At 43.6% G+C, this 13,736-nt stretch overlaps 1 protein-coding gene across 11 annotated transcripts in view; it reads right to left on the bottom strand.

The window, feature by feature from the left end:
• LOC106608213 (gephyrin) overlaps nt 1-13,736 on the bottom strand; it is a 186,584-nt gene that overhangs the window by 86,247 nt on the left and 86,601 nt on the right. For all 11 annotated transcript variants that reach the window (XM_014206027.2, XM_014206030.2, XM_045721084.1 and 8 more), the window contains exons 4-6: nt 10,153-10,245; nt 6,860-6,954; nt 5,740-5,806 (exon numbers count right to left, since the gene is read on the bottom strand). In XM_014206027.2, coding sequence (XP_014061502.1) covers nt 5,740-5,806; nt 6,860-6,954; nt 10,153-10,245 — 255 coding nt within the window. The remainder of the gene's footprint in view (nt 1-5,739; nt 5,807-6,859; nt 6,955-10,152; nt 10,246-13,736) is intronic.

Raw genomic sequence — 13,736 nt, 5'->3', positions numbered from 1 at the left:
CCAGAAAACCTCAGTCTACGCCTTCACTATGGTGAATCACTAAAACAATATAGAAATACACTATGAAAAAAAGAAAGAACAGCACATCATAAATCAGCTCAATGTAGGTGAAGAATCCATAGACTCTAACCACTTCTGGGAAAATTGGAAAACACTAAACAAACAACAACATGAAGAGTTATCTATCCAAAAACAAATACAAAATCTTAGAATCAAATATTAAAGACGACTGGATTCTACTGGATTAAAGACCCACTGGATTCTCCAATTACATTGAATGAACTACAGGACAAAATACAAACCCTCCAACCCCAAAAGGCCTGTGGTGTTGATGGTATCCTAAATGAAATTATAAAATATACAGACAACAAATTCCAATAGGCTATACTTAAATCCTCAGCTCTGGCATCTTCCCCAATATTTGGAACCAATGACTGATCACCCCAATTCACAAAAGTGGAGACACATTTGACCCCAATACCTACCATGGGATATGTGTCAACAGCAACCTTGGGCAAATCCTCTTCATTATCATTAACAGCAGACTCATATATTTCTTCAGTGAAAACAATGTACTGAGCACATGTCAAATTGGCTTTTTAACAAATTACCATACAACAGACCACCTATTCACCCTGCACACCCTAATTGACAAACAAAACAAAGGCAAAGTCTTCTCATGCTTTGTTGATTTCAAAAAAGCTTTTGACTCAAATTGGCATAAGGGTCTGCTATTCAAATTGATGGAAAGTGGTGTTGGGGGAAAACATACAACATTAGAAAAATCCATGTACGCAAACAAGTGTGTGGTTAAAATTGGCAAAAAACACACATTTCTTTCCACATGGCCATGGGGTGAGACAGGGAGACAGCTTAAGCCCCACCATCTTCAACATATACACCAACGAATTGGCGAGGGCACCTGAACAGTCTGCAGCACCCGACCTCACCCTACCTGATGATCTGGTGCTTCTGTCCCCAACCAAGGAGGGCCTACAGCAGCATCTAGCTCTTCTGCACCGATTCTGTCAGACCTGGGCCCCGATAATGAATCAGGGCCCAGGTCTCAAATAATGGTGTTCCAAAAAAGGTCCAGTTGCCAGGACCAGAAATACAAATTCCATCTAGACACCGTTGCCCTAGAGCACACACAAAACTTTACATACCATGGCCTAAACATAGGTGCCACAGGTAACTTCCACAAAGCCGTGAAAGATCTGAGAGACTAGAAGAGCAAATCCTCTATGCCACCAAAAGGAACATAAAATTTGACATACCAACTAGGATCTGGCTAAAAAAAAAGAAAAAAATATTTTACTAGGCAAGTCAGTTAAGAACAAATTCTTATTTTCAATGATGGTCTAGGAACAGTGGGTTAACTGCCTTGTTCAGGGGCAGAACGACAGATTTGTACCTTGTCAGCTCAGGGATTCAATCTTGCAACCTTTCGGTTACTAGTCCAACGCTCTGACCACTAGGCTAGGCTGCCGCCCCTTGAAAATACTTGAATCAGTTATAGAACCCATTGCCCTTTATGGTTGTGAGGTCTGGGGTTTGCACACCATCCCCCCAAAAAATCACAAAATGGGACAAACACCAAATTGAGACAGCATGCAGAATTCTGCAAAAATATCCTCAAAGTACAATGTAAAACACCAAATAATGCATGCAGAGCAGAATTAGGCCGATACCCGCTAATTATCAAAATCCAGAAAAGAGCTGTTAAATTCTACAACCACCTAAAAGGAAGTGATTCCCAAGCCTTCCATAACAAAGTCATCAACTATAGAGAGATGAACCTGGAGAAGAGTCCCCTAAGCAAGCTGGTCCTGAGGCTCTGTTCACAAACATAGACCATGAGAAAACAAAAAGATAATTACTTAACATTTTGGAAATCATTTTTATAAAAACTGAGCAAACTAGAATGCTATTTGGCCCTAAACAGAGAGTACACAGTGGCAGAATACCTGACCACTGTGACTGACCCAAACTTAAGGAAAGCTTTGAGTATGTACAGACTAAGTGAGCATAGCCTTGCTATTGAGAAAGGCCACCATAGGCAGACCTGGCTCTCAAGAGAAGACAGGCTTTGTGCACACTGCCCACAAAATGAGGTGGAAACTGAGCTGCATTTCCTAACCTCCTGCCAAATGTATGACCATATTAGAGACACATATTTCCCTCAGATTACACAGACCCGCAAATAATTCTAAAAGAAGTCACATTTTGATAAACTCACATAGCTATTTGGTGAAATACCACCGTGTGTAATCACAACAGCAAGATTTGTGACCTGTTGCCACAAGAAAGGGGCAACCAGTGAAGAACAAACACCGTTGCAAATACAACCCATATTTACAGTGGGGGAAAAAGGTATTTAGTCAGCCATCAATTGTGCAAGTTCTCCCACTTAAAAAGATGAGAGAGGCCTGTAATTTTCATCATAGGTACACGTCAACTATGACAGACAAAATGAGAAACAAAAATCCAGAAAATCACATTGTAGGATTTTTAATGAATTTATTTGCAAATTATGGTGGAAAATAAGTATTTGGTCACCTACAAACAAGCAAGATTTCTGGCTCTCACAGACCTGTAACTTCTTCTTTAAGAGGCTCCTCTGTCCTCCACTCGTTACCTGTATTAACCTCTTACATCTAGACGTTCCGCTAGCGGAACACCTGCTCCAATATCCAATGATAGGCGTGGCGCGAATTAAAAATTCCTCAAAAATACAAAAACTTCAATTTTTCAAACATATGACTATTTCACAGCATTTTAAAGACAAGACTCTCCTTTATCTAACCAATCAACTGTGGGAGCAATTATTAGGAAATGGAAGACATACAAGACCACTGATAATCTCCCTCGATCTGGGGCTCCACGCAAGATCTCACCCCGTGGGATCAAAATGATCACAAGAATGGTGAGCAAAAATCCCAGAACCACATGGGGGGACCTAGTGAATGACCTGCAAAGAGCTGGGACCAAAGTAACAAAGCCTACCATCAGTAACACACTACGCCGCCAGGGACTCAAATCCTGCAGTGCCAGACGTGTCCCCCTGCTTAAGCCAGTACATGTCCAGGCCCATCTGAAGTTTGCTAGAGAGCATTTGGATGATCTAGAAGAGGATTGGGAGATGGTCAGATGAAACCAAAATATAACTTTTTGGTAAAAACTCAACTCGTCGTGTTTGGAGGACAAAGAATGCTGAGTTGCATCCAAAAAACACCATACCTACTGTGAAGCATGGGGGTGGAAACATCATGCTTTGGGGCTGTTTTTCTGCAAAGGGACCAGGACGACTGATCCGTGTAACGGAAAGAATGAATGGGGCCATGTATCGTGAGATTTTGAGTGAAAACCTCCTTCCATCAGCAAGGGCATTGAAGATGAAATGTGGCTGGGTCTTTCAGCATGACAATGATCCCAAACACACTGCCCGGGCAACGAAGGAGTGGCTTCGTAAGAAGCATTTCAAGGTCCTGGAGTGGCCTAGCCAGTCTCCAGATCTCAACCCCATAGAAAATCTTTGGAGGGAGTTGAAAGTCCGTGTTGCCCAGCGACAGCCCCAAAACATCACTGCTCTAGAGGAGATCTGCATGGAGGAATGGGCCAAAATACCAGCAACAGTGTGTGAAAACCTTGTGAAGACTTACAGAAAACGTTTGACCTGTGTCATTGCCAACAAAGGGTATATAACAAAGTATTGAGATAAACTTTTGTTGTTGACCAAATACTTATTTTCCACCATAATTTGCAAATAAATTCATAAAAAATCCTACAATGTGATTTTCTGGAATTTTTTTTCTCATTTTGTCTGTCATAGTTGACGTGTACCTATGATGAAAATTACAGGCCTCTCTCATCTTTTTAAGTGGGAGAACTTGCACAATTGGTGGCTGACTAAATACTTTTTTTCCCCCACTGTATGTTAAATTTCCCTTTTGTACTTTGCACATTGTTACAACACTGTATATAGACATAATGACATTTTAAATGTCTTTATTCCTTTGCAACTTTTGTGAGTGTAATGTTTACTGTTCATTTTGTTATTGTTTATTTCACTTTTGTTTATTATCTATTTCACTTGCTTTGGTAATGTAAACATACGTTTCCCATGCGAATAAAATGCTTAAATTGAATTGGATTGAATTGAGTGAGTGAGTGAGTGAGTGAGTGAGTGAGTGAGTGAGTGAGTGAGTGAGTGAGTGAGTGAGTGAGTGAGTGAGTGAGTGAGAGTGAGTGAGAGTGGGAGAATGAGAGAAAGATATAAAAAGACGACTGGAGACAGGACCACTAGATCAGACACCCCAAAGGGCTTGATCTCATGACAGAGCCCAGCCCACCCTGGCTCTGTCCTCAGCCCTGGCTCTGTCCTCAGCCCTGGCTCTATCAGAGATAATAAAAGTGGGTGATGGGCCGTTCATACAGCTTTCTTTGACTGGGTCCCTGATGGGGGAGAGACTAATATGGCACCAGATGGGAAGAGGGGGCATAATTGATCAAAATAAATAATGAAATCGATCAGGAGAAGTGCCTCAGTAATGAGACAGAGACAGATGTGGGGTCAGCGGAGAGAGAGGGGACAGAGAAGAGAGAGAGGAGACAGACAGACAGATGGCGAGGTAGCGGGTAGAGCAGTCTAGCGGAGCAAGAACATGTGGGCGCGTGGGAACAAACGCAGTAGCCACGCACGCCCAAAAGCATGCAAGGACAAAAAGTGATCTGCTCATGGTGTGCATTGTGTGTGTGCTATATTCAGGTACAATCTCAGTGCACATTTTCCAAAGAGTTAAGAGACTAACTACTCAGTCACATTGACACTGATCTAAGTAAATGTGAGAGTGCTGATCTACTCTGGGGACACCTGATCCTAAATCAGCACTCCTACTCTGAGACGCTCTGTGAATACAGGCCCTGCAACACTGATATGAGTACAGGTGTTATGGTACAGTCTAATCCACCGCCTTTTCATCAGGATTGCTAACTTAAACAATAAAACTGCATAATACATATTTAATTTTTTTTGTAGAGCAAGTCTCTATATATTTTACAATTAGCTAAGGAGTTTTGTGCTTGAAGAAGGACTTTTTGTTAGATTCAATTTGATAATGTGCACCTGCTCATTAGTTAGCTAGCTAGCTAACGTTAGCTTGCTAACGAGCAAGGCAGTCACACACTTCATATGAAACAAATGGGGTGGTAAGTGCAGCACAATGCACATAACACTAAATGCTTTACCAAATGCTTTACCAATGCTTTTCTAGCAAGATGAAGAATAAATGATTTAATTAACTCCCAATTAACACATACTGCCGGTGCCAGTTAGCTTGCTAGCAAATGTTAGCTAAACGGTTACTATCACAACAAAGCTAGCTACTCCACCAACTCTTGACAGCTAACAGGCAGCTGCTTCATTTGAAAAGCAAATCCATTGTGATTTAATTACAATGTTGCTAGCGACGCTAGTTATCTAGTTGTGGCCATCTGGTTCGTACTACAAATTCTATCAAGCTAGCAAAAACATTAGTGCAGCTTGCTAGGTAGGTTACATTAGCTACAGCAGGCACAAGTCAAACAAGCTACTGCCGCCTTGTGGCCTGGAGTGCAAATCAGAAGTATAACTGTTCTATGCGAACAACAAAGTTAACTGCTTAGGTGTTAAGTACCAGTCAGATGTCTCATTGTGTCTGTCCCTTTAAAGTGGTCCTGTTTAACAGGTGTTAACGTTACCTGTGAACCCTTCTTGCTCCCTGGTAAATTGATGATGAGCGTCTTGCCGCGGATGCCGCACACAGGTCTGCGTACACACAAGAGAGGAGAGTGTGTATTAGAGTTTCACAGTATGACAGGTGTATGTGCGTTAATGAGGAGTGTGTACACAGTATACATTCATGTGTGTGTGTATCTGTATGAGTGTGTTTGTACAATATGCATGTTAGTGTGTGTGTGTGTGTGTGTGTGTGTGTGTGTGTGTGTGTGTGCAGTATGCATGTTTGTGTGTGTGTGTGTGTGTCATAGACATTAAACCAGTAGATAGTGATACTGTAGAGATGACGTCATCCACGTATTCCAATGGAAAACTCCTGATGGAGCATGAAGTATTTGAATTTGAAGCGTACCATATTGCTAAATGGGGCTGAATGGCACTAAAAAAATTACTACGGATCATGGTGAAGGTGGCCTTAACTAGCAAAGGATCATGGTCAATGTAGTCGTTTTCATCCTGCCTGAGAAAGTCAACCTTAATGTCTATGGCAGGAAGGAGGGAGCCTCTTCGTAGCCTGCCGGCCCATGATTGGTCTGTCAGCACGTGGTCCTGTGTGACGACAAATGTAGTAGTCAGAATGGATCACTATTTCATTAAATATCTAGTAGTCAGAATGGATCACTATTTAATTTAATATCTAGTAGTCAGAATGGATCACTATTTCATTAAATATCTCCATTTGTAGCGAACTTTAAAATGAATAATCAACTAATTTTAGAGCCGTTCTGGCGATCGTAATTTACATAGGCTTTTTGGCATAGGCTTTTTTGGCACTGCTAGGATCCTACGCTCTAGCTAACCAGCACAGCTCATGACTTCACGCTCCAGACCGGACACTGGGGGCCTGGTGTGTGTGTGTACTGTATGCATGTAAGTGTGTGTTTGTGTGTGTACTGTATGCATGTAAGTGTGTGTTTGTGTGTGTACTGTATGCATGTAAGTGTGTGTGTACTGTATGCATGTGAGTGAGTGAGTGAGTGAGTGAGTGAGTGAGTGAGTGAGTGAGTGAGTGAGTGAGTGAGTGAGTGAGTGAGTGAGTGAGTGAGTATGTACTGTATGCATGTTAGTGTGTGTGTGTCTCACCTAGAGAGCATGCCTAGTGGTGTGACATTGAGAGAACCCATCAGCATGGCCAGAGACATCCCTGGAGCCTCCCGCTCTATCACCTCTTTAGTGGCCTGACGGAGACAGAGAGAGACAGACAGACAGAGAGAGATAGAGACAGAGAGAGCGACAAAGACAGAGATAGAGACAGAGAGACAGATACAGACAGAGAGAGATAGAGAGAGAGAGAGAGACAGAGAGACAGATACAGACAGAGAGAGAGAGAGACAAAGACAGAGATAGAGAGACAGATACAGACAGAGAGAGAGCGAGAGAAAGAGACAGACAGACAGACAGACAGACAGACAGACAGACAGACAGACAGACAGACAGACAGACAGACAGACAGACAGAGCAAGACAGAGAGAAAGAGCAAGACAGAGAGAAAGAGCGAGACAGAGAGACCGAGCGAAAGAGTGAGAGAGAGGCAGAGCGAAAGAGAGAGACAGAGCGAAAGAGAGAGAGCGAAAGAGAGAGAGAGAGAGAGCAAAAGAGAGAGAGCGAAAGAGAAGGAGAGAGCGAAAGAGAGAGAGAGAGAGAGAGAGAGAGCAAGAGAGACAGACAGAGAGAAAGATTAACAGAGAGAGACAGAGAGAGAGTGAGTCAGAGACAGAGAGAAACAGTGAGTCAGAGATAGTGAGAGAGCGAGAGAGAGAGAGAGACACACACACAGAGAGAGATAGATGGAGAGAGAATGTATGATCATCCACAATACAATCACATTGCTTTCCACACTAGAAGACAGAGAGATGAGTACAGTATCATGGCATGGTGTCACACTACAGATGTTGGATCTTAATTTGATCACTCTTTTGTTGCGGAGTATTTTCTTGCACAGCGGAAAATGCAATCTTGTAGTTACTTCTAAAGTTTGTAATTTCCACTTTAAAAATGTATCAACCCTTACAAAAATGTCCATTAATTACAATCCACATAATAATTCTCATGTCCTTTTGCTGCAGGATTATTTTTCATGGTGTAGCAAACTGGCTCAAATTAAGATCACACATCTGTAGAGGCTTGAAGAACACACAGCATTCTGGGTCAAATCACTCACCATTGTCAATTGCCTATTAAAATACACTCTTAGAAAAAAAGGTGCTATCTAAAACCTAAAAGGGTTATTCGGCTGTCCCCATAGGAGAACCCTTTGAAGAGAAGAGAGGAGAAAGAGAGGAGAGGAGAAAGAGAAGAGAAGAGAGGAGAAAGAGAAGAAGAGTACTTCAAAGAGTACCAGCCACTGATGAGGACTCAGGAGAGAGTGAGAGGGAGGAATAAGACAAGAGAGAGAGGAGAGTGGGTGAGGATGGGGGAAGGGGAGACAGGGAGGGTGGATGAGGGGGGGGGGTAGAGGAGAGTGTACGGGGAGAGGGGGAGAGAGATAATGGGAGAAAGGAAGTGAGAGAAATAAAGAGAGAGGAGGAGAAATGGGGTGGTCAGGGAAAGAGAGAGGGTGAAAGAGGGAGAGAGAATCCCCTGACACCTACAGTGAGCGGGATCATCACTAGAGAAGATGTGTGTAAATAGAGCCTTCATCATTAGACAGGACACAGGATACACACATTGCTATCTTATAACATATTACTAAGTACTGTGTTTCTCCAACCCACCCACAAGTGTCCAAGTGGTAATGTATGAAGGGACTCCAGTGGTAATGTATGAAGGGACTCCAGCGGCAATGTATGAAGGGACTCCAGCGGTAATGTATGAAGGGACTCCGGCGGCAATGTATGAAGGGACTCCAGCGGCAATGTATAAAGGGACTCCAGCGGTAATGTATGAAGGGACTCCAGCGGCAATGTATAAAGGGACTCCAGCGGCAATGTATGAATGGACTCCAGCGGCAATGTATGAAGGGACTCCAGTGGCAATGTATAAAGGGACTCCAGCGGTAATGTATGAAGGGACTCCAGCGGCAATGTATGAAGGGACTCCAGCGGCAATGTATAAAGGGACTCCAGCGGCAATGTATGAAGGGACTCCAGCGGTAATGTATGAAGGGACTCCAGCGGCAATGTATGAAGGGACTCCAGTGGTAATGTATGAAGGGACTCCAGCGGTAATGTATAAAGGGACTCCAGCGGCAATGTATGAAGGGACTCCAGCGGTAATGTATGAAGGGACTCCAATGGTAATGTATAAAGGGACTCCAGCGGTAATGTATGAAGGGACTCCAATGGTAATGTATAAAGGGACTCCAATGGTAATGTATAAAGGGACTCCAATGGTAATGTATAAAGGGACTCCAGCGACAATGTATGAAGGGACTCCAGTGGTAATGTATGAATGGACTCCAGTGGCAATGTATAAAGAGACTCCAGTGGTAATGTATGAATGGACTCCAGTGGTAATGTATGAATGGACTCCAGTGGTAATGTATGAAGGGACTCCAGTGGTAATGTATGAAGGGACTCCAGTGGTAATGTATGAAGGGACTCCAGTGGTAATATATGAAGGGACTCCAGTGGTAATGTATGAAGGGACTCCAGTGGTAATGTATGAAGGGACTCCAGTGGTAATGTATGAAGGGACTCCAGTGGTACTTCTCAGAGCCACATGCTCTATCTGCTGGATGTGTGTATGTGTGTGTGTGTGTTAATCATCTATGGAGGCACCTTCATTACCCCCCCCCCATTGCCTTTAAAGAGCCTCCAACAAGATCCCAGATTTAAAAAAGGCGATCCTACTTTGCCACCTTATTTCCCATGAGGCTGTAGGCTGCGTAATTACACTGCATGATAATCAGAACTCAAACAAACATCTGGAATCAACCAACACAGACAGGACTGGTTCTGGTGGCTCTGAGCCTCAATGGGGCTCAGTTTCAGTGTGACATACATTTTGGATCTACAAGTTAGTTTCATTTTAGACAAGGGGAGCTGGTGCAGATAAGAGGAAGTAGACACAGAGGAAACAAACCCGGTGACTGGTTAACACAGCAGGCTAAAATGTATAGGGTAATAGCAATAAATACAGCCGCCTTGACATACAGACAGGTTCACCAGAGGAGGCTGGTGAGAGGAATAATGGGAGGGAGGACAGGCTCACTGGAATGGAATTCATGGAATGGAGTCAAACGTGTGGTTTCCATATGTTTGATACTGTTCCATTTACTCCATTCCAGCCATTACAATGAGCCTGTCCTCCTATAGCTCCTCCCACCAGCCTTCTCTGAGGTGCACACACACACACACACACACACACACACACACACACACACACACACACACACACACACACACACACACACACACACACACACACACACTTACCTCAGGTGTGACATCGCGGGGAGCAAAGCCTGTCCCCCCGGTTGTCAAGATGAGATTGAGTTCTTTCTCATCACACCAGTCCACTAGAGTCTCCTGATGAGAGAGACAGACAGACTGAGACACAGGATCTGATAGGCTCCAAAGTATATCTCATCATGTGACATGAGTCTCATTAGCACGAATGGAGAGGAATTGACATACAGTAGGTCAATGCTAAGAGGGTCATAGGGATGATGATTCTAACAAAGAGGGTCATATGGGTGATGATTCTAACTAAGAGGGTCATAGTGGTGGTGATTCTAACTAAGAGGGTCTGGTGGGTGATGATTCTAACTAAGAGGGTCATAGTGGTGGTGATTCTAACTAAGAGGGTCATAGGGGTGGTGATTCTAACTAAGAGGGTCATAGTGGTGGTGATTCTAACTAAGAGGGTCATAGTGGTGGTGATTCTAACTAAGAGGATCATAGGGGTGATGATTATAACTAAGAGGGTCATAGTGGTGGTGATTCTAACTAAGAGGGTCATAGGGGTGATGATTCTAACTAAGAGGGTCATAGTGGTGGTGATTCTAACTAAGAGGGTCATAGTGGTGGTGATTCTAACTAAGAGGGTCTGGTGGGTGGTGATTCTAACTAAGAGGGTCATAGGGGTGGTGATTCTAACTAAGAGGGTCATAGGGGTGGTGATTCTAACTAAGAGGGTCATAGGGGTGGTGATTCTAACTAAGAGGGTCATAGTGGTGGTGATTCTAACTAAGAGGGTCATAGTGGTGGTGATTCTAACTAAGAGGGTCATAGTGGTGGTGATTCTAACTAAGAGGGTCATAGGGGTGGTGATTCTAACTAAGAGGGTCATAGGGGTAATGATTCTAACTAAGAGGGTCATGGGGTGGTGATTCTAACTAAGAGGGTCATAGTGCTGGTGATTCTAACTAAGAGGGTCATAGGGGTGGTGATTCTAACTAAGAGGATCATAGGGGTGATGATTCTAACTAAGAGGGTCATAGTGGTGGTGATTCTAACTAAAAGAGTCATAGGGGTAATGATTCTAACTAAGAGGGTCATGGGGTGGTGATTCTAACTAAGAGGGTCATAGTGCTGGTGATTCTAACTAAGAGGGTCATAGGGGTGGTGATTCTAACTAAGAGGGTCATAGGGGTGATGATTCTAACTAAGAGGGTCATAGGGGTGGTGATTCTAACTAAGAGGGTCATATGGGTGATGATTCTAACTAAGAGGGTCTAGTGGTGGTGATTCTAACTAAGAGGGTCATATGGGTGATGATTCTAACTAAGAGGGTCATAGTGGTGGTGATTCTAACTAAGAGGGTCATAGGGGTGGTGATTCTAACTAAGAGGGTCATAGGGGTGGTGATTCTAACTAAGAGGGTCAGAGGGGTGATGATTCTAACTAAGAGGGTCATAGGGGTGGTGATTCTAACTAAGAGGGTCATAGGGGTGATGATTCTAACTAAGAGGGTCATGGGGTGGTGATTCTAACTAAGAGGGTCATAGGGGTGATGATTCTAACTAAGAGGGTCTGGTGGGTGGTGATTCTAACTAAGAGGGTCATAGTGGTGGTGATTCTAACTAAGAGGGTCATAGGGGTGGTGATTCTAACTAAGAGGGTCTAGTGGTGGTGATTCTAACTAAGAGGGTCTGGTGGGTGGTGATTCTAACTAAGAGGGTCATAGGGGTGGTGATTCTAACTAAGAGGGTCATAGGGGTGGTGATTCTAACTAAGAGGGTCATAGTGGTGGTGATTCTAACTAAGAGGGTCTGGTGGGTGGTGATTCTAACTAAGAGGGTCATAGTGGTGGTGATTCTAACTAAGAGGGTCTGGTGGGTGATGATTCTAACTAAGAGGGTCATAGTGGTGGTGATTCTAACTAAGAGGGTCTGGTGGGTGATGATTCTAACTAAGAGGGTCATAGTGGTGGTGATTCTAACTAAGAGGGTCATAGTGGTGGTGATTCTAACTAAGAGGGTCATAGGGGTGGTGATTCTAACTAAGAGGGTCATAGTGGTGGTGATTCTAACTAAGAGGGTCTGGTGGGTGATGATTCTAACTAAGAGGGTCATAGTGGTGGTGATTCTAACTAAGAGGGTCATATGGGTGATGATTCTAACTAAGAGGGTCATAGTGGTGGTGATTCTAACTAAGAGGGTCATAGTGGTGGTGATTCTAACTAAGAGGGTCATAGGGGTGGTGATTCTAACTAAGAGGGTCATAGGGGTGGTGATTCTAACTAAGAGGGTCATAGGGGTGGTGATTCTAACTAAGAGGGTCATAGGGGTGGTGATTCTAACTAAGAGGGTCATAGTGGTGGTGATTCTAACTAAGAGGGTCATAGGGGTGGTGATTCTAACTAAGAGGGTCATAGGGGTGGTGATTCTAACTAAGAGAGTCATAGTGGTGGTGATTCTAACTAAGAGGGTCATAGTGGTGGTGATTCTAACTAAGAGGGTCATAGTGGTGGTGATTCTAACTAAGAGGGTCTGGTGAGTGGTGATTCTAACTAAGAGGGTCATATGGGTGATGATTCTAACTAAGAGGGTCATAGTGGTGGTGATTCTAACTAAGAGGGTCATAGTGGTGGTGATTCTAACTAAGAGGGTCTGGTGAGTGGTGATTCTAACTAAGAGGGTCATATGGGTGATGATTCTAACTAAGAGGGTCATAGTGGTGGTGATTCTAACTAAGAGGGTCATAGGGGTGGTGATTCTAACTAAGAGGGTCATATGGGTGATGATTCTAACTAAGAGGGTCATAGGGGTGATGATTCTAACTAAGAGGGTCATAGTGGTGGTGATTCTAACTAAGAGAGTCATAGTGGTGGTGATTCTAACTAAGAGGGTCATAGTGGTGGTGATTCTAACTAAGAGGGTCATAGTGGTGGTGATTCTAACTAAGAGGGTCATAGGGGTGGTGATTCTAACTAAGAGGGTCATAGTGGTGGTGATTCTAACTAAGAGGGTCTGGTGGGTGATGATTCTAACTAAGAGGGTCATAGTGGTGGTGATTCTAACTAAGAGGGTCATAGTGGTGGTGATTCTAACTAAGAGGGCCTGGTGGGTGATGATTCTAACTAAGAGGGTCATATGGGTGATGATTCTAACTAAGAGGGTCATAGTGGTGGTGATTCTAACTAAGAGGGTCTGGTGGGTGGTGATTCTAACTAAGAGGGTCATAGTGGTGGTGATTCAACTAAGAGAGGATGATTCTAACTAAGAGGGTCTGGTGGGTGGTGATTCTAACTAAGAGGGTCATAGTGGTGGTGATTCTAACTAAGAGGGTCATAGTGGTGGTGATTCTAACTAAGAGGGTCATAGTGGTGGTGATTCTAACTAAGAGGGTCATAGTGGGTGGTGATTCTAACTAAGAGGGTCATAGTGGTGGTGATTCTAACTAAGAGGGTCTGATGGGTGGTGATTCTAACTAAGAGGGTCATAGGTGGTGATGATTCTAACTAAGAGGGTCATAGTGGTGGGTGATGATTCTAACTAAGAGGGTCATAGGGGTGGTGATTCTAACTAAGAGGGTCTGGTGGGTGGTGATTCTAACTAAGAGGGTCATAGGGGTGA

The sequence above is a fragment of the Salmo salar genome, chromosome ssa06 (genome assembly GCF_905237065.1).
Source record: "Salmo salar chromosome ssa06, Ssal_v3.1, whole genome shotgun sequence".
NCBI classification, from domain to species: Eukaryota; Metazoa; Chordata; class Actinopteri; order Salmoniformes; family Salmonidae; genus Salmo; species Salmo salar.
This window is presented reverse-complemented; position numbering and strand designations above follow the sequence as displayed.